The sequence below is a fragment of the Cucumis melo genome, chromosome 10, assembly GCF_025177605.1.
Source record: "Cucumis melo cultivar AY chromosome 10, USDA_Cmelo_AY_1.0, whole genome shotgun sequence".
NCBI lineage: Eukaryota > Viridiplantae > Streptophyta > Magnoliopsida > Cucurbitales > Cucurbitaceae > Cucumis > Cucumis melo.
The window spans coordinates 3764206-3786082 of NC_066866.1; the positions used below are offsets into that span (position 1 = coordinate 3764206).

At 30.5% G+C, this 21877-nt stretch overlaps 1 protein-coding gene across 4 annotated transcripts; it reads right to left on the reverse strand.

Annotated features, from left to right (window-relative positions):
- Positions 1-7735: 7735 nt before the first annotated feature.
- On the reverse strand, positions 7736-13307 carry LOC103488965 (BTB/POZ domain-containing protein At1g67900). Of its 4 annotated transcripts, none has more exons than XM_051091218.1 (6): positions 13066-13307; positions 12649-12742; positions 10544-11121; positions 10373-10442; positions 9020-10279; positions 7736-8416 (listed from the first exon to the last, which is right to left on the reverse strand). In XM_051091218.1, exons 3-6 carry the CDS (start codon positions 10600-10602, stop codon positions 7919-7921), a joined length of 1887 nt encoding a protein of 628 aa, XP_050947175.1. In that variant the 5' UTR covers positions 10603-11121; positions 12649-12742; positions 13066-13307; the 3' UTR covers positions 7736-7918. The 4 variants fall into 4 exon arrangements, with proteins under 4 accessions (XP_050947175.1, XP_050947177.1, XP_050947176.1 ...); XM_051091220.1 differs by having other exon boundaries at positions 10544-12016; positions 13066-13203; XM_051091219.1 differs by having other exon boundaries at positions 10544-12512; positions 13066-13203.
- Positions 13308-21877: the final 8570 nt, after the last annotated feature.

A 21877-nucleotide genomic window follows, 5' to 3' on the forward strand; every position in this document is an offset into this window, starting at 1 on the left:
CATAACGGTTTAATTTGGATTATATTATTATGCATTTGAAATGTAACTATTTTAACTTGAAAAATAAACTGTAAACATCTTAACAACAAAAAAGGAAAAAAGAAGAAACAGTAAAAACACCGACAACTAATAAGTATGAAAGTAAATGAAAATTTTGAAATAGTTTTAGTCGTAGCGAATTAGACAGTATAATAAAACGAAAGATAATTATTATAATCTCACATTAGTTCCCGCTTCAAACATCCCTTCAGACAAAAAAAAAAAATATATTTGGACAAAACTGATTACATTGAGAAATAGTGAATGGGTGAAAAAGATGAACGTAATATCAAACAGAGCCATGTCCGCCGGCAATTCCAAAAAAACAAAACCCACCACCGTGATTTCACGATTTGAGTAACTTGTAAATTTTGAGAAATGAGAAAATGACAACAACAATGATAATGATAATAATAATAAATATAAAAACAGAAGGGGAGAGAAAGATTGGGTAGATACGCCGCCAGATCAGAGGATATGCTTGTCCACAAGTAGACGGTTCTGATCGTTTCAAGGAATGAAGAGACGCGTCCTTGGAAAATGGAAATACTTTTCGAAGATACAGATTATTAACCCATTTGTCACTTGACACCTGGCCTTTTAAAAGTCAAGCCAAAAAGCTGCCCTTCCACCCTTTATCATCGGGGACAAACTCTTCCATTTTACCCTCTTTTCAATGGTTCTGATTTGATGTTGGGCCCTACGGTTTTTCTAATCTGACGGTTCCCCATTTTCACTCTCTTGATTTGAAGTTTGACTATTTCTTCGATGAGTTTTCTTTTTTTTTTTTTTAATTTTCTCTTCCATTATTGATTTCTCGAGCAATGAACCAAAACACATTCATTATTCTCTGATATTTCGTCTCTTTTTTCCTTCATTCGGCAGAGTTGACTATAGACATTTTACGCTCCTCTTGGGCGTTTCTTTGAGTATTTTACGTGGGCCCAATAAAATGAGCCCATTGCATTGAGAGATTGGTTCATTATATGGGCCTTGAAAATAAATCACGGGCCGAGTCCAAAGTCTTGCTCCATCACTTTCGCGACCACTGGAAAGTGCACGGCTTATACTGGGCTAACAAGAAAAATAGCAAAATTTTGAAGTTCATTAGAGAGAAAAAAAAAGTATCAAAATAGTAAATATAGTAAAAATAGTAGAAATAGCAAATTGATTTTAAAAATAGAAAACAATATATAGCAAAAGACAAAAATACCTTACAAACCCTACGATACTAATTGCAATAAATTTTCAACGTACTGGATGTCTAATTACTTAGCTCTTGGAGATATTTAACTAGCTGTATGGTATAAATACAGTAGATGCTAACGATTGTTTGACAGATTGCGGGTAAAAAAACCCATTTGACATACTAAAATCTATTTTTTTTTTCAATTTTTTCATTGTGTGTATTATATTATAATTTTAATCACATTCAAAGGTTTAATTTTGACTTGTTAGATAATTCTTACTCCCACCAAATTTCCACCATCACGATTATAATTAAATTAATTTTTTTTTGACTTAGCGTAAGTAAATTTTGACTTAGTGTGATATTCGGATGATTTTCATCTTTATAGATCTGAGTTTCAATTTTCTTCTGCACAATTAATATGTATTGGAATTAAATTTTCTTTCACCTTAATTGCTAGACAACATAGATTGCCATTTTCAAATTTGTTGCCGTTTGGTTGCTCCCCTTCCCCCTCTCAATAGATGCAAATGCAAAGTCTAGGTTGGAGTCATTATCGGGTAATGAAAGGGATACTTAAGTGTTGGTCCCCATAAATTGAGACCAAAGAGGAAGACATAGAAAAAGACTTATACCATAGTCATAGCTTAAGATACAAATTTTAAACCTACTTTTTTTTTTATTACTATTATTACCACGTAAATATTTCGACTTATAAATTAAAAGAAGTATATATTTTACTCTCAATTACTCATGATAACTCTAGGATGAGTGCAATTTTGAAATCTAACATCTTGATCAAAAGTATATGTCTTACGTCAATTGAGTTATATTCATTTTGACAAATATAGAAGAAAAAAAAATACCTAAATTAGAAAAGGCACCTAAAATTATATGATATCGTGAACTACAATTACATTGCAACAAACTACATAAGGAACGGGTAAAAAAATTAGGACATATATATAAACTTTTATCGAATACGATTTTGAATAACTCCCACCTTTTGAAGAATGAATCAATGTAATTGGGTTTTAGTGATTTTTTTTGTTATTTGTTGATTGATTCATTCTACTGAATTAAGTGGGGTATACATATTTAATAGTTGTCCAGGGTGTGTTGCTTTGAAATTTTTATTCAAGTTAAAAGTCTTAATTACCTAGTGCTTTTCATTGTTCACAAGTCAAAATTAGACAAAAGAAGAAATAGCTTATTTATAACTTATGGCTACTGTCTTGCAATGAATGCAAAATGCATCGTCCTCTTTAAACCGTTGCAATGTTTATATCCAACAAAATTAATAAGTAGCTTACTCCGCAAGGTTGGCACTATATTTATTTTTAATTTAAACATCATTGATTACTCTCCCCTTTCCTCTAGACTAGACTAGGAATAATCGTAATTTATTAAAACCGTCTTTGAGACAAAAGGAGTGACATTGTTTATATGTGCATGGATCACTTGATCGTTTTGAACTAAAAATAACTTTTTTTAGGAATAATAATGACGTTATGAATTATACATTCTCTCGGTTGTTACATATAAGTCTATATAACATAAAAAAAAAGCCCATGGTGTGTATGTGATGAACCAAATTTTAATTCAATTTTATTTTTTCATTAGAATAAGCTTGTATATGTTCCACAATCTCGCTGTTGTAAGTTTAGCTGATTACCCGGTTTGGCATTCCATAATATCTACGACTTCTCCCAATTCGAGTTATGGTGAGTAGGATTTCGTCCCTAACATGATCGACATAACCAAGATAATGTATTCCTACAAGTAAAAAGAGTTTGCAATGACATACCCATGTTATAAAAACATTCCCTACCACGATAACTATATTTTTCACACCCGTTAGGAAACTTAGTATATGCACCCTCCACCCCAAATCCAAATCTTTCAATATGGGACAATAATCGTTTCTAAAAGTAATTAAACCAAAACTCAAAATTATGTCAATAATTTAGTATAAAAAGTAAAAATAAATTAAGAAATTGATATGTTTTAGGTGTTAGGTGAGAGAGATTTACAATACATTTAGATAACTCTTTTAAGTCAAACAATAATCAAAGTTAACAACTCCACACTAATCTCAATGTCTATCCTAATTGTCAAACAATCCCCAAGGTTCTTATATATTATCAAGGATCTTTAAGTTGTAATAAAAGAAAGATTTGGTAAGATCAACAACACATTACATAAAAAAAAAAAAAAAAATTAAAACAAAACCTTATTATATATTATTATTCCAAGCCTTCTGCTTGTGATACAAATTTCATCATTATCATGTAGAGAATTTCTTGTCTATTTTGTATAGTACTAAGAATAGTAGGAAGGGAGAGGGAAATGAGATAATGGAAAGGTCAAGAAAAACAGGGAACGGTGTTTATATGCTAAAGAAAGTGGAATCAAAGATGTGTAAGGCAAACCTTATCAGAAAATACATGACATTAAAAATAGGACAAAAGTTGAACTGTTTGAAGGAATAGAGGAAATGGATGAATCAATCAACAAAGACCCTTTTGAGATAAATATTCAAAATGGAATTAATCATAACAAGAATAGATATTTCAAAATGGAAATCGTAAGATTGGGAAATTAATAAAGTTGTTCTAATTAATAATGTCATCATTTGATTGATCATAAATGACCAACGTGGCTTTAAATCAAAGTGAAAGATAAAGAAAAAGAGATGATCTAAGTTTTGAAGTTAGTAGGAAGATGCATGCCTATAATGATACCGACAACGAATATTGCCACTCAAAACTATAATGCATATTCGTCATCTGATGCTATCTCACTATTCTTATTTTTTCATCCACATTTCAATCTTCTCTTTTTTAATTTCTTTTCTATAATGTATATGATTGGGATTGTAGGATTTTCTTTTCTCGTATAATTTTAATTCAAACTTGATCCTTAAAATCTGAATTGAGTTAAATAGAATTGTCAATTTGTTAATTTAAATAATTAAATCTATCTAAAACATAGACCAAATGCTAAAATTCAAAAACTCAAACTAAAAAAGAGACAAAACATTTGTTAAAAGATAAAAATGAAAATAAAAATTTACAAATTCTCGTCATCCTAGATCGAATCCAACTAAAATAAATAAATAAGGACACTAAATTTTCATCATTTGAGTTAAATAATAAAAAAGTTCAAATTGTCAACTCATTAATGATTCTTATCATTTAAGAATTTAAGATTATTGATAGTGACGTTAAAGAATGTACCGACATTTTTACTTGTACTTAGAAGAATTAATATAATACATACTAACTAAATATTAACAATAATAAATTGAGGAATGGTGAAATGTTGTTATTAATTTATAAATTAAATGTTTTTATGTGATTCTTATCCTAAATATTGTTTGTTATTTAGATTCTAAGCTTTTAATTTAATCAATTTTACTTTATCTAAATATTTAAAAAAAATTTGCAGGTAATTTTAATTATCCAATAGATTCTCATTCCAAATATAGTTAAAAAGGTTTTCTCTAATATTAGAAGAAAGTTTTGTTTTGTTTTATATATTTCTTTTAATTTGAGATTTTTTAGGCCAAAGAAATTAACGAGTTTATGAAAATTTAACTTTTTTTTCTTTTTGTTAAAACCACTGGAAATTAAAGGTTAAACGACTTGCAAAAAATTATGTTTTCCTAAAAAATGTTAAACAAAGTTATTCTACATTCCAATAAGATTTGATAAACTTAACAAAAAGAAAAAATTAATTCATTGATTATTCTACAACACTAATTAAACCGTAATAAAATAAAATACATACTAATTAATGATGAACAAAATTGGAAGATGGCATAAAACAAAAAGGTGGTGTTGGGAGCAGCCTAAAGGCTATAACTCTAAAACGTAACCCTTTGAAAGTAAAAAATGAAATAATGGGAGTGTTCCTCAATTGCGACATTCACCAGAATTTTGCTGTTCATAATTCATATTATTTCATTTCAGTTTGGCCAAATCCCACTTTTTCTTTTTAGGTTTGCTTCGATTTCAACTTCCATACATACATACACATACCCCTCCCCTTTTCTTTCATTATCATTTTTCTTTTGTACCCACTTTACATTCATTACAAATTATATATATATAATTTCATACGTAGATATCGATAGATATTTTCAAATGACCTAAAAGAGTAAGTAGAAGTAAAAGGTAAAGGCTCATCGGATATCTCTTGAATCTGAAAGATCTAACTCCAGTGGCGGATTTAGAAATTTTATATGGGACACCGGACACTATATAATAAACAAACTAAAAAATGTTAAAAAAAATATATCGATGTTTCGATGATGCTCCAATGACATTTACTATATTTATAGCAATAAAGAAAAGACTAGCAATTTCTATAGGGTTTTATCTAGGTTGGAATATTGTCGAGAGAGTGGAAAAAATATTTGTTAGATATTAAATGAGGGCTAGGAAATAAGATAGGGTTGTTAATAGGGGAAGAATCGAACTCTTGACCTAGTGGGGGCACAACCACTACACCAGAACTAAAATATATATTATAATCCGACACTTCAAAATTAATATTAAAATATAAAAACAAATAAGGTAAGGAGAGCACGCGCCGACAGTCCTTTAGTAAATCCGTCCCTACCTAACCCTAAAAGCTTAACCTTTAATATTGTTTTATCCATATATTTTAATTTACAAATCCATCTCACGGTGTGTGAATTAGTTTGAGAATTAATTATTTCTCAATTGCATTTTATTTTTGGAATTAGTTTTCGTTTCATTTTTCTGATTTTATGAGAAACTGGAGATAAAATATTTGATCAGATGATATATTACTATATGAAAACAAATGTCCATGTATTATACTTTGAGTCTGTGATTGATCCTTTTCCTCGTTCTTTAGAAACAAAATTATTAAGAAGGTATTTGAACACTCGTAATAAGATTGGAATGCTTTGTAATGTGATAAAGAATTTATGTTTGGATTGAGCGTTTCAAATTCGAATTGTAATATAAGACAATTGCAATATAACGATTAGATTCACATTATTAACCTATATGGCAACATTTAAGAAAATTATAAATATAACAAAAAAGTCTGTTAAATAGCATCAACGACAGAAGTCTAACCCTAATAAACCATATGTATCACTGATAAACTATATGGTAAAAATCTATTAGCGATAGAAATTTATTGTAACGATATGCTCGACAATATTTGCAATTTTTAAAAATTCTTACTATATAATTAATTATTATCCCAAAATTATTGTCCTTTATAATTATTCTGCAATTTTCAACTAAACTATATTTTTTATATTTTTCACTTTTTACGATTTGGACACTGATCTAATTCGCAGTAATCTTAATTGCATTCCTGCTCCCATATCGGAATCCATGGAAGGCCACCTCTAGATTCGGAGCCAAGAACCTATTGGATGTCAAATCCAAATTATTTTTTGCCCTTTCTTTTGCATGTATATTTTGCTCACACTCAAAGGGGGTGATATAAAACAGGGAAGTAATGACGAGAGACATAAAATGTGGCAAATTCTAGAGATATCTTTACTTGCCACCTTTCTAAATAATCTTCTTTTTGGAGTTCAAACACCATAATTCAGGACATGTTTGAAGTGGTTAAACCAAAATTGATTTATTTGTTAAAAGTGATTTTCATGCCATCGTTCTAATCTTTGCTTCTACACATTTATAAGTGTTTTTTAATGGATTAAAATCATGGTTGGAAAATTGACTTTTACAACTGTATCATTTAATTATAATTCATCTATAACTACGAATGATTTAAATTTAATGAATTAAATATTATTTGACTCTATACTTATACGAATGATTTAAATTTAATTTAAAATGTTTATAAATAATTAATGTTCGTAGGTAGTTTTTATCATCATATTACTAAAAGAAGTTGCATTTGAGATAAAAGTAAAGGCAGAGAAAATTATATAAAAATAAATAAAAGTTTAAAAGAAAAAAAAAACTAGAGATTTAAAGACCCTTGAGGAAAAGTGAGAAATTATATTAAAGAAAAAAAAAATAAAAATAGGGTTAAAAGTTATAAAAAAAATAATTGTTATAATTTTCATAATTAATTTATTATTTTGATTATATGTACTTATATAATTGAATCAATCCAATGGAATCTTTATCTCTAATACGAACTAATAAAGAACAGACAAATTAATTTTGCCATAAATCACAAGTAATAGAAGAGAGTTCAATCCATTGACAATCCAACGCATCATTTAGTATCAGATCCAATACCATAGTCTTCAAGCCAAATTCATTTGGCTCATCTTTTGGAGGCATCTTGAACAAACAAATCTTTTCAAATTCAATCAAATTTAATTATCTATTTTTGGAATATTATTAAAAACAAATATGAAAGAGGAGGACATGCTCCATTATGAGGTACTTCTACATAATGTCAAAACAAGAAGCAAATGTCTAAAAGATTCTTGTTCATGTTCAAGAACAAGAACATTGGCTAAACAATAGATCCACATTCTTGAGAATTTGAATTCTTATTATAATAGATTACACCAACAATGCACATTGGGATTCTTAAATCTTTCTTCTAAAAGGTTACAACTTACAAAGTAGGTGTCTAATATTAAAGCCAAAAGAAAGAGAGAATATGCTACTCCTTTAATAGACATGTTCCAACCCCAAAATCAACAAAATTCACTCAATTCTTTTCCATGATACTTCTGTTAGCAGACCACAACTTACTGAAGATCCGTTTCGGTCGAGAAGGGAGAGAACAGAGAGCCTTGAACTTAGAGGACCTTGAAAGTCCATTAGAGTGCATACTATTTTCGTTTAAATCGTCATCTTCAGCCAGCTTCATCTGCAATGTAGAAATCTTGGATTTTGGTGATTTCAACCCTGAGATGCTCAGTTGGTCCTCTGCTTGAACACTTGTGGTAGTACTTAATGATGCTGGTGGCTTTGATGGGTCAATATTATGGGCAGCCAGAAGCGCCTTTATGTTGCTTGGCAGCTCGGCGACTTTGCTACCACCCATTGTCGCCCTCGCTTGTTCGAAGAACAGAACTTGGACCACCACCCTTAATGGGAGAAGCTCATTCTGTGCAGCGTGCATACAAGCCTCAACAGATAGTTTTTTGCAGTCGAGAATTCGACACAGTCGCTTCCTCTCACTTTTTCCCAGTTCTGGATGTGCCTGAATTTTCAGTTACAATAACTCAACTGTGATTCGACCTCTCAATGGATTGTTACAAGGAAAATAATCGTGGAATCTAGCATCGATTGGAAAAGTTAGCTCAAGGGTTTTTCTTAAAAGTTAAGATTCAAAAGAAAAGCATTCAGTCATCAAGTTCTAGCCCAATGATTCATATCAAGGATGAAGGGAAATGCTCAAAGTATAATGGCTTGAAAATGTATGTCTGAAACACTACAATAAAATGTAGCAAAAGAGTCATAATAACAGTGTCAAGACATAGGCGCGGGAAGCATAAACATTCTTAAACCTTGAACCAAGAATTTTCTAGTTAGTTCTTAGGAGCTCAAATGCAAACGCGAAGATATTACAGTTAAATTTAGAATAGTTAAACTCCACTAATTTTTCTTGTGGGTCATCCTTATCCTAACTGCTAATAAATGGTGAGAATGACAAGATTTTAAGGTCAATAGAGTTGGTTATCTACTTGCACCGGTGCCCCCACATCCTAAAGTGAGATGTTGAAACCTTTTTAGAAGTATTTGTTTGGAAATAATGTAAATGGTAGAAGTCATGGAAAGCAAGTGGATACCATCGTTGAGTTACCTTAAGGTAGATGTCAATAGCTTTGTACAGATCATCATGATCCAGCCTTGCAAACTCTGGCACCGACTCAGCAATCGACGTGAACTTGGATAAGGGCAAATTCACATCTCGAGCTATTTCTTGAAGATATCTGTCCACAAGCTTTGCAACCTTCAACTTTGAGCTATGTGAAGCTGAAGAAGATCTTCTACTTTCTTGTAACTCGAAATCAATATTTTCAGCAGAACGAGACCTTCTCCTTTCAAACCCTATCCTTGATCTTGGAGGGCTTGTTGGCGGACTCTGCCATTGTAACATGAAATGCTCAATTATGGTCATTACTATGTCCACATCATATACCATCTGATTTGTGTATGACATAGAGGGTATTAATAAATCTGTGACCACTGCTTCCTCTAATTGGCCTCCCACCTTTCTGGCCAGTTCCATTTTTGAAGAGGGTGAGGCATTAAGAATGTTGGCTGCTTTTAGAAGTTTGAGAAGGAAACTGCAGGAAACAGCACCTTTTTCGGCTGGAAGCAAGCTTATTAATGATTCTAACAGCAGTCTGTGTTTTGCAGACAACTCGTTTGCCTTGTCTGAATCCGAGTCAGATGCCAACTGCTTAACAGATTCATTCCTGGATATATTCGGAAGCCATCTTGAAGCATAAAGTTTTAATGCATCGCCAATTAAATTGGAGGGCATTTTCCCACCTGATTTTATAGCTATCATGGTTCTCCAATAGAGGTCTATGTTCAATTCTGCAACATCTTCAGCCCACCAACCCCTGGTTGCCTGTTTGTGTCTCTGGCTATCCGCACCATTGCACGAGATATCGTCCTTAAGCCTTCGGGAGTGACTATGCGAAAGATTCACTTTTGATGGATGAATTAGTACTTTAGACGCAATCACTTCTATGCATTTGCTTGTGATTCCAAGTTCCTCTGACCATGAAGGAAACGCTTTAGTGCTTTGTAATGTCACAATGGTATCTCTCCAGCCATGAAGGATACAGGAACTGAAGAAAACTTCAAGCTTGTAAATTAAGTTTCCCTTCTCAACATCCTCTGTCATCTGAAGGTACTCGGCAGCGCATCGAGCGGATACAATGTTGTTGGCGCTGAGAGTAATTGTTATGCCATAACAGAACTTTGCACATAGTTCAAATGCCTCGAGCCCACCTGGAAAATCAGGAAGCTGTACTATTTGATGCTGTGGAGAATCAGAGGACTCGGCACATAGTCTCTGCAGGCGCAAACACTTGGACAGAAGAGGAAACTGTGTGCCAAGAAACATAAGAATCAGCTCAAATGGATTCCACTAACACACATTCAGACGGTACAATTCTTTCATAAAAGTGCTGGAATTTACCTTGTGAAGCAGATATCTACTTCCTTTCACCTGAATTATGAGATCACTAGAGACTTCAGAGGTGACTGACCTGAATCGAAAATAAAGTCATAAAATTCCCCTTCGGATCGTCCCAAATCAGTAATTATTCAAGGGATTGATTCCAACAACAAGATTGAAAAAGGATGTTACCTTACAGCCTCCGCAGTATAGAAAGTGTCTGGTCGAGATCCGAGTTTCATAAACTTCATGTTGAATGTTTCTTCTTCTCCTATTTTCTTCCAATTAAGATTCGGTATTCATCAGATACTCTTGATGTGTATGCATCAAAGGAATTATTCTGCTTCTGGACAATGAAAGGCCACCCTTTAAGTTCACCAACAGCCACATAAGGGGTCCTCAGCAGACAAATTTCTCCAGACAGAAACTATAAAGACCACCAATATCTCGTACTTCACTTTCCAAACTAAGCCAAACTTATGGAGACTTATCTTCCAACTCCCAAACCCGAGAAATTTAAACCATCGGAGTACAAAAAACACACACAGACTCTCCTTGAACAAGGGATTGGCTCCAAGAAGAAAGGAAAAACCAATAGCCTTTCGTTGGTGTGGGTGTGATATAATATGTGTTTTTTATATATAGAATTTATGCAGCAGCAATAGTCAAAGTGACACAAACCCAGAAGATCAAACATTACATGGCCTTGTCCTTTCAGTCAAATTCTCTACCCCATGTGATTAGGACAGGAAAACAACGAATCGAAGTCACTGCAATCCCAACAAAATACAAATACAGCACACCCACCTCATCAATCAAAACCCAAAAAATGAGCACAGAAAACTTACCCACATCAAACTCACTTATTAATATACAGTACAAAATAACTACTCAAACTAGAAAAAGCGAGAGAAAGCATTGATAAAATGCTAAGGAAATTGACATTTAAGATACACAAAACAACCCCGACGCTTGAGATTTTGAACCCTTTTAACGCTCTCCAGATATGCAATCGGACAACCAATCATCAGGGAAAAGTCTGAAATATACATATTAATATATATACAAAAACAATAAACAGGGGAATTTTGATAATTTTTTCTAAGTTACTTGAAGGAGAATATAGTTTTACTTTTCGAGGGCCCCATGAGGGCATCGCTCTGCCAGCGTGCACTTCACAAGGAGAAGCCCACGTGCTTATCCAGCGCCCACCGGCGGGCCCTCGCTCTCATCATTGCCACAGCAATTTTTTTTACGGTGGGCTCTCTCACAAAGATTATTTTAGTCAAACACTAATTTATACGCAACATCGTACCCCTCCCCCTCAGTCCTCCACTCCATTATTAAATTTCAAAAAGGCGAGTATTAGAGCAAAATTAAAAGGAGAAAAGAATTTCCATTTTTTATAAATTAAATTAAAATTTCCAATCTATGCCTCAAACTTTGATTTCAAGTATCTAGAAATATTATTAAAAGAAGAAAAAAAGATAGTGAAGGGTGTCCAAAAGCAGAAATTAAGATATGTTCATATCCCTATCAAATCCTCAACAAAACCCTTCATGTCACAATGCTGATCATGGCCCCCTCTAATTTAACACTGCCCTCGTGTGTTGCTATAACAGCAGAAGGACCCTTCGCATTGATCTGTTTTTATTCTATTTCCCACTGTAAAAAAACATCTGGTATGACAAAATTCTTCAAACATTCTTAACAAACAGACAAAAAGAAAGGGGAAATGTTACGAGCAGTAATAGTAGAATTGTAAAACGAACCGTAGAGTAAAAGAAGGCATTTTTACATAAAATACACGACTGATAACAAGGAAGAATAATTGTGGTGTGACTTTGAAAGATGGGAAAGGAAGAGCTATTTTTTCCCTTTCTTAATAAATTGATTGAAAATGGAAGAAATGATGTGAGGATGAGGTAAGTGAAAGCTTGTTTTGGTCGTAAAGTCTGATTAATGAATGCTTAAAAATTGCATTTATTAGGCGGTTGGAAGTCATCTTCAACATTGTTTCTGCATCGGATTCTCGTGGGTTGCTGATACATATACTTTATATTTATGGCCTTTTGATGCCCTTTGTCAACTACAACTGATGAGATTGAGAGGCTATTGTAGGTCCTACATAACCGATCCCCAGCCTCTGATCAAGTGATTTCTAGCCGCATGATAAGATTCCATCACACCCCTTTTATTTGTGTGGTTGTAAAAGTAATACTCAACACAAATATATTGAATTGGATAAGGAGATCTAACAAATAAAAAAAGAAGCTGATGAGTCAGAATATAATCACCTCATGAAATCTAGGCGCATAAATTCTGACAGATGTTAAACTTAGGCACAAAAATCGGTCGGCTGAGTCAGTTAGCCGCACCTTCTTGAAATGCCTGCAATAATAACTCACCCATATAAGTTTCTTTCAAGCAATTAAATTTGAATAGCATTTGTGGGTGTTCCAGAAAAAGAATGCTAATTATGCTAAACAAGAAAGTCAATCACAAACCCACCAACTTAAACCAAACAAAGAGCTAATTTTCGATCACCAATTAACAAAGAATTTAACAATTAGTTGATGGGTATATGTGGGGGAACCAAACAAAAAACTTAAGAAAAAGAGGCACAGCAACAAAGAAGCAAAGAAGAATGCGATATATATATATATATATATACAAAAAAAAAAAAAAGGAAGAAATGTCCAATAATTGTCAACCAGAATGTTGCAACCCATTGAAGCATTTTCACAAACAGGTAGGCCGCAAGTTTTGTGAAATGGCGCGATCAGTGTCTTCCAGATACCAAAACGTAGCCCTGTGATGGCACAATCAGAAAAAGGGCGAGGGGGGGGGTGTGAAGCTGAAGGCAAAGTCAGTGGCATTTTGGTAATTAGAGTACAAAACGGAGGATAGGAATGGAAAACGGAACTGTGTGTGTGTGTGTGTGTGGACGCATCCCGTTGTCGTAAGTGAAAGATTAAAAAAAAGATAGGGAAAGGATTTTCCATTAGCCACAATTTCAATATTTTATATAATAAATAAAACTTTTTGTTAGCGTTAATTGAGTTTGGCTTTGTCGCCGAAACGGGGCGCCACTCGACATAGTGGGACCCCCCTTTCCCTCCGTAGGCTTCCTTTTCTCGTGGGACCCTCTCCCTTCTCATTTTTTACCATTTCTCCTTTTTCTTCTTCTTCCTTTTCTTTTTTTTTCTTTGTGTTGAGAGATTGCACGAGCGTTGAGTCATATTCCAATTGGAAAGGCGTTTTGGCAATACATGAATGAACCCTTTCTTTTCTCCCCATAATATCTCTCAACTAATCGATTAAGCCTACAATATCAATTCTAAATCTAGAGCTTCAAATCACACTTTTACTTAACCTCTTTCATACACTTTAACTACAAATATTTCCTTATACTATAAAAACCAATTTACTATGTTATATGTAGGGGGTGATAGTCAAGACCAATCCAAACCGATCGATTTTATAAAATAGAGATCCTAATCAATGATCGATCAAAACAAAAATAATGGTTTGATTCTTTTGAATTTGGTCAATATCGGTTTTGGTTTCAGTTAGATATTTTTTTTTCCTTTTCTTTTTCTACTTACTTTTTTCTATTAAATTCTGGGTGTTTTTTTTTTTTTTGATTGAAATTCAGATTATTTTTTTTTAGATAATATTTTTTAAATAACAAACATACATAACCATAGTAATCAAAATAATAATAAATAAATTCACGTTTCATCCAAAATAATAAAATACTTAATAACTGATATATATTCTATTTAAGAGTATGTATACACCCTCTTTTCAATTTGGTACAATTTGGTTTTTGTTTTTTAAATAAAAAAACCAATCAAAATCAATAATTTTTTGTTTTCTTTAAATACAATCCAATATGTCCAAATTTATATCTTAAAAAACTGTACAAGGGATCGATTTTTAGATTTTTCGTAGTGATATTTACACTAAAGAAAACACAAAAACATAAAATCTCCTAAAAATTTTACTTGATTTACTAAACTACATTTACGAAGTAAGAGAGAACGGTTTGTTGAAGTAAGAGAGAACGGTTTGTTGTTAGAGAAAAATTTAGAAAATGCGAAACAGAAATGCCTTTGAAATTTAATAGTTTACGTAGTGCACCAGTTTAATTTATGTATCTTAAGGGAAAATTATGAGTGTTTTGACCAGTGATGTGTTAGGCTATCTACTCTCAATTCAATAATGAGCTGTGAATATTAAGTATTGTGAGTATAGATAGACTTGAGATTCAAATTTGGTTTGAAGTATAAAAGAAAAAATTGATCAAAACATTCCACTCTTCTCGGCAAAATCTTTATTCTGTCACAAAAGAAAAAGAAATCTGTTAAAATTCCAATTATGAAGTTGGGACTTAATTTATGTTATCAAATTTTAATTTTGGTCACTCACGTAATTATGATCTCAATTTGATCCTGTTCTAAATAATTTAAATTCATATATTTTCTTTTATAAAAACAAAAATAATATCACGATGGTTAAATTTACAAAACATCACAAAATCGAAATTTGTTATCGTATATTAAAATTGTTAGTATAGATCTAAATTTTATTATATTTTAATTTATTTTGTTATATTTAAAAATGGGTGGTTGATAATATAGATACAAATTTATATTAAAGTTATAATATTAACTAATATTGTATTATAATTAAAGTGAAAAAGTACTATGGAGTATGTATATATGGAGTGATATGCAAAAATAATAATAATTGAAATGAATGGGAAACAGATAATCCAAAGTGTGGCCTGTCCGGCCACAGTTATCACCAACATCAACCACTGAGTTTGTTGCCCCAAAATAATGACTTACATGAAAAATCTCATCTCTCTTTGCATCTCTATGTAACAATAAAATTCAAAAAGCACTTCAACAAATTCAACATTATATATATATATATATTGTAATTATGTATATATATATACATGTCCTTTTGAGCAACACAGCTCATAATTTAATTCATAAATATAAATCTCATCTTCCACTCTATATTCCCATTTATCATTTGTCACACCCTTGTTTCATTGTTGTCTGTTGTTGGCCCAAACAAAAACAAAATTGTTTTAGTTTTGTAAATACTATACCATCTTCTTGTTGATGCACAATTTTGGCACTCATATAGTGTCAGACCACTTCACGTTCATGTCTATGCATGTGTGTGTATACTATTGAAATGGTTGTTGTAAGAGCTAAGGGTTTTGCGAGCTTTGTCTAGGAGACAGCTTCTTTTCTTACTATTTGAATCGACTGATGTGTTTTAGAAAAATAGAGTTTAGTTAAGGTTGGATTTATCTCAATACTAGAAATTTAGTGTTTTCTTGACAAAATTTTTGTAGATGCACAAAAATTTGTTGGGAGAGACATGTTCTTTGTTCGTTGTTGTTTAAATTGTTGTTAGACCTATCCTGACACCATACCAGTATAGCGCCATAAGAAGTTCATGTTCTCTCAATCACAATAACTTAAAATTTTCATTTTTTACCATATGCCAATGCTAAAAAAAATGACATTCTAGCGTCGGTAAAAGAGGTCTTTTACCAAAACCACGTCCTTGACGTCAATATTAGGGTTACTGAAGAAACTAGTGTATATTACGAGACCATCTTATCCCAATGAATGGGCATTATGACGTCGGTAGAGCCTTCCTCGACAGTACTCCAACAAGAGTTAACAAACATCATGAAAGGTCGTTTTATGTCTTTTTGGTTTTTGTCGACGATTTTTGCTATCGAAAAAAGTGTTGTTTCTTGTAGTGCAACTCGGGGCCAACAAAGGCAATAAGTTGTCGTCGAACTTGCAAAGACGAGATGGGTTATATGGTCCTATCATATCACGAGGTGCTTAATTATTTCATTCGTAACCACATAGTATTTGGAATATATATATATATATATATATATATATATATATATATATATATATATATATATATATATCAGACAAAAACAAAGAAAAAAGGCAAGAAGGAGAATGAGAAAGGCAAAGTTAAAAAGAAAAAGTGGATAAAGGAGCTTTGGAAATGAATGAAGAGAAGATGATGATTTAGCTATGAAGAGTTGCCGTCGAGTTTGGGAGGTCCAAAGGGACCTCAAACGCAATGCAGTTGGAAGTTGGCTTGAGCTACGAATATTATTATTATTATTATTATTGATATTGCACTAAGTCATTTTCAAATTTGCTTTTTTCTTCTTCTTTTCTTTTTTGGGTTTTTATATTGAAAAGAAAAATGAAATTATTTGCCACTCACAACTTTGGGGGTTCATAAGATAGATAGATAGATATATATACGTGGGGTCATTGTGTTTCATAAAGGGTGAAGCCTATATGGCTACAACTTAGAATAGAATCCATACCCTAAACTTCTTCATCTCTTTACAACTTAGACAGCTGTAAATATGTGTGGATATATATAATGCATTACTTCACTATAATTAGTAATTACATCTAAAAGTAATTTTCTACGCTGATATTTAGTCTTTTGTTAAACTATTTTATTCACTCTAATTAGTAATTACATCTAAAAGTAATTTTCTCAAAAAAAAAAAAAAAAAAAATTAGTGGTGTATTAAATACGTGAAAAAAGGCATGAATAACGACAAAAGTTTATTTGTGGTCGAATCAAATCAAATCAAATTAAATTGTTGACCTACACTATTCTAATTTGTCACGAGCTAGTAACATAAAGGTATTAGATTATGGGGAGTTATGTGTTGTCGGATGGAGATTGATCTATATTTTATATTATGGTAAAAAGAACACAAGATGGATAGATTCATTATCAATAATGGTAGAATCCTAGCAAAGATAGTCACAAATCTTTCTTATGGAAGCAAGGTCTTGTACTACGAGATTCAACAAATTCTATTTTGTGGAATAAATTGAAATTCAATGAATTTATGAAAGAAAGTAATCGTTTTAGGAGTGAAAAGTGCTTATAAAAAACAATTTAAAGAATAAGCATATTGATGGATTAATCTGTGACCATTAGAAAAAAGTGCTTATAAAAAAGTCTGGCTTTGCCATATTTAATAATTTATTTAGCAATGATTTTTTTCTATTTAAAACAAGATCGTTTAAAAGGAAAATTAGGAGAATGAGAGATTTTATGTATTCAAATCAATTCTAATGAGGTTTAGTTTAGATGAAAGTTTAATTCTATCGTTTAATTTAATTGTAGGATGATTATTGATTACACAATCGTTTAGATTTAGCATTCAAATTTAAACAATTTTTTTTTTAAATTTGGCAAGATCGTTTAGATTTTGCTGAATGAATTTTCTTTGGTACATGATTGTTTAGACTTAGCTAAATAATTTTTTTTAATTCTTTTTTGTATGCGTTTATTTTTTATATGATCGTTTAGATTTGGCTAAGCGATTTTTTTTTAAAAAAATTTGTGATCTTTTATATTTGGCTACTTTCATTTTTTCTCTTATAGATTTGGTTACACTAATCAACAATCTAAAAGAACGAGAAAAAAGAGGAGAGATGATAGAAAGAAATCAAATTTAGTTTTCCAAATCTAAACAACGTAAAAGAAGAAAGACGATGGAAAAAATCGTACTTGAGAGAAAGAGAGACAATAGAAAAAAAATTACAATAAATAAGAGAAAAAACACGAAAAGGTAAAGCTAACATATTTAAAAAACAACTATTATATTTGTTATACGAACCGTAAATATTTTGGTAGTTTGTTATATTAATAAAAATTTCTCTAAATAAAATATATTGATTTTCTTCCCACACTTATAATATATTTATATATGTAATAAATTTTTGTTCCCTTCTTTTATGATACATATATTGAAAAGACAACCATTATTTTGAGAATCGAACTAATTTGGTGATATTATTTCTTCATCAATTGGGTTATTGGCTTTTCCTCCGTTACAGTACTAAATAATTTTGGCAATTACTATTATTATCATCGTGGATTCATCATCATGATTGAGCAGTAAAGAAGGCTACAAGAAAAGGTTTTGAAGTTGAAGGGAGCTTTCATCATCTCGTGGTGTTGCTTCCTCTATATTAATACTCTATGTCCAATGATTTTGGTTGTATAGCATAATTCATTATTATACTCTTCTATTTCTACTTCGTATCATTTTTTTCAAAGATAATAATCCAACTATATATATATAGTAAAGGCTATCGATGATTATTAATAATCAATGATAGTGACAGAGCAATAGCGATATAGTTTATATTTGTAATTTTTTTAAAAAATATTACTACATGAACTAATATTTTCGTTTTGATTGTTATATTTATAACTGTCGTTTTCTTTTTCTTAAATATTGTTTTAATTTTTCTAATTTGTTTATATTTTTATTTTGATTGTTTGTTGTAACTTTGTAGTTAATGGCTTGTAATTGTAACATGGTCTTGTTGGTACTTTATAAATTCAATAACCACTTTTTCTCGAGATAGTTTGTTGTCCACTTTTGACTTATGTTTATAATCAAATGAAAACAAAATTTGAAAATTTGTTTTAAAATATAGATTTTATTAAACTTGTTTTTGTTATTTGGAATTTGGACTAAAATTTGACTCTTTTATCGAGAACAATTCGAATCGTTATAAAAATTTGAGAAGAAATTGATTTAAATCTTTTAAAAAATAAAAAGCTAAATGATTACAAATTGTGAGCCTTTAAGATTCAATTTATTATGTTTTGCTTTTACTAAAATGTTCCGTAATGATAAATTTCTTTTATAGTTGTTTTTTTAAAAAAAAATTAAGAAGTTAAAACGAAAATTTTCAAAATTTGAAGAGATATATATAATTGATCCATCCTCATAATTAAGAGACATATTTATTTTTTCTTGTCATAATTTGACGTTCATTCTTCTTCCGTTAATCTACTTTTTGTAATGAAATAATGAATGTCACTAAAAACTATTCTTTAACAAAACTTCTACCACAAGTCCATAATGTCACACATTTATATACCTTATTAAGAATGTGTAAATTAACAAACGTTTTGAGAATTCCTAAATCGACTCATTATCACTAGACACTTTCCAATTTCAAATTCTACGAACCAAACATCCAACTACATAGATTCATTGTTAATTTAATAGCCTAAAAGTCTCTATATCCAAAAGAAAAAGAGATATGTGTATGATATTGCAAAATATATCATATGATTAGGATTTTACTATACTGATTGTATTAATTAGTCAAATAATAAATGTTATAATTAATTGATGTATATGAAGAGATATGATGATATGAATATATATATATATCCTTTCCAAGTAAAGGTTTCTTTTCGGCTATGTATGAATTATTAGTCCATGAAAAGATTGGGATTTGAACCAAATTAGAAGAGAGCGTTTTGGCAATTTTTTTATTATTATTATTTTATTTTTCTTTCTTCCTTGATCATATCATAAAATCATGAGTCCAATAAGTAGTTTCCTTTCCTTACAACTCTTATCCTTTCATCAATATCTCCAAAGTTATTATAATAATAATAATCTTCTTATTGTATATAGAAAGTTCAAGTAATTATAGCTAATAATAGTATGGGAGATGTTTAATATATATAATCTTTGTTTATTTAAGATTAGCAAAGCAAATCTTATAAGACCGCGTTAATTTGGATGGGTGGGATTTAATTAATAACTAATTATGCAAATGCTTTTTAATATATATATTCTCTTTGCCAACTTAGTAATAGGAGAAAATTAATTAGAAGCATAGAATAATGTTGAATAAAGCATTTAATTACACATAAAATAACGACTAATGGTCTATCATCTTGATATAACTTACAAGACCTAATTATAAAAGTAAGAAATTGATTTTTTTTTTTTTTTTTAATAAAGAGTGAAAAATTAGAAGCACACAGTGAAATAGGAGGATTTTATACATATAAGATAAAAGTTCTTTTAAAAAGAAAATTATAACAAAAATCACTTGAAAATTACATTTCAAATTATTGATTTCTAAAATAACTTTCTCATAATTGTCAAATCTCACCATTTTAGAAAAGAAATATGACTTTAGGTATGTCAAAGGTCATTTTAATCTTTCATAATTTATACAATCACTGCCAAAAATACTCTACAACAAGTAAAACTACACATAAAAAATTAGAATGGTAAGAAACAAAAGGATTATAAAAAAGACCAATTATTTCTAATTTTTTTCTCCCATTTTTTTTTAACTCTAATTCTCGATAAAAAAAAAAAACATTATTTGTTACGTGATAAATTTTTAATTGAATAGCAAGACGTACAAACACGAACTATATCTGAATATTTTTTTTTCAAATAGAATCATCCTTTATAAGCTGTGGGTAGCCAATAAGTTCTACAAACCATTTCCTTGAACCCTTTTTATTATATGGCACATCTTTTTTCTACTAGACCCATCCCTTATAGAAAAAATGATAATACAATGTCAAAAAGATGTGTGTTTCGAAATGATGATATGAGAAGACAAGGAATGGTGGGTGGTTTGGGAAATCTTGAAATTGGGAAATTAAATGAAAAGAAAAGTCTATGGGTAAGTAGTTAATTAAATTATGATGAGTCATGAGTGATGAAAGAGTTTTTAATGATGATATATGGTTGATTTAATTTATTGAATAGGCTCGTTTTCCAACGTGAGAATCAAACTATTAAATATTTAATTACTCGTAATAATATGATTTGATTTGTTGAATTATCTCGTAATAATTGTTGAAATTAAATAATTGGGTATTAATTTTAATTTCTTTGGTCCTTTATTAACAATTAAACACAAATTTAGTAATGATTTTACAATTTTTTGTAAAATTGACAAATAAAAAGAGTATGAGATGATAATGACCAACTTCACCTTTTATAAAGAAAAGATAAATTTTCTTAAAGCTGAAAATTTACTATAGTATAATTTGTGAAAGGGTGATTTCTAATTTTCTATCTTTCGCTTTTTGTAATTTTAATCATTAGGGTTTTATCCAATCATTACAACCCTAAGCTTTATCTCAACGAGTTCATTCTTCCACAAGAAGATATGCTTTAAAATTATATGTCGATCTTGTCGAAGATATACCTCAAACTTTTGTTCATAACTTTTAAAATGTTCTTAAAGATGATCGAGTTGTAGATGTCTTGTAAAATCTTTTTTCTTAAAAAAAAAAATTTTCACAACAAAGATTTTGAAATGTAAAAGCACACAGTTTAGATATTAATCTATAAGTTAACAAATTTCCTTGTAATATATATATACACACACACACTCATGTATGCAATGCCTTCTTTGTTAAGAACATGTTGGAAAATATCCAGTTTACCTTAAGCTATGGATGATGATCCAACTTTTCTTTAATTTTATATGCTTTTTTCATATCACAAATTGAATACTCTTCCCTTTGTCTCTAATTTCTTTATTCTTTTTTTTTTTCGTGAATTAAGAAAATTACCTAACTTTAAGGTTTGAAAAATTAAAAAATTTAAAAAAGTGAAAAGTGATATATATATAAAATATC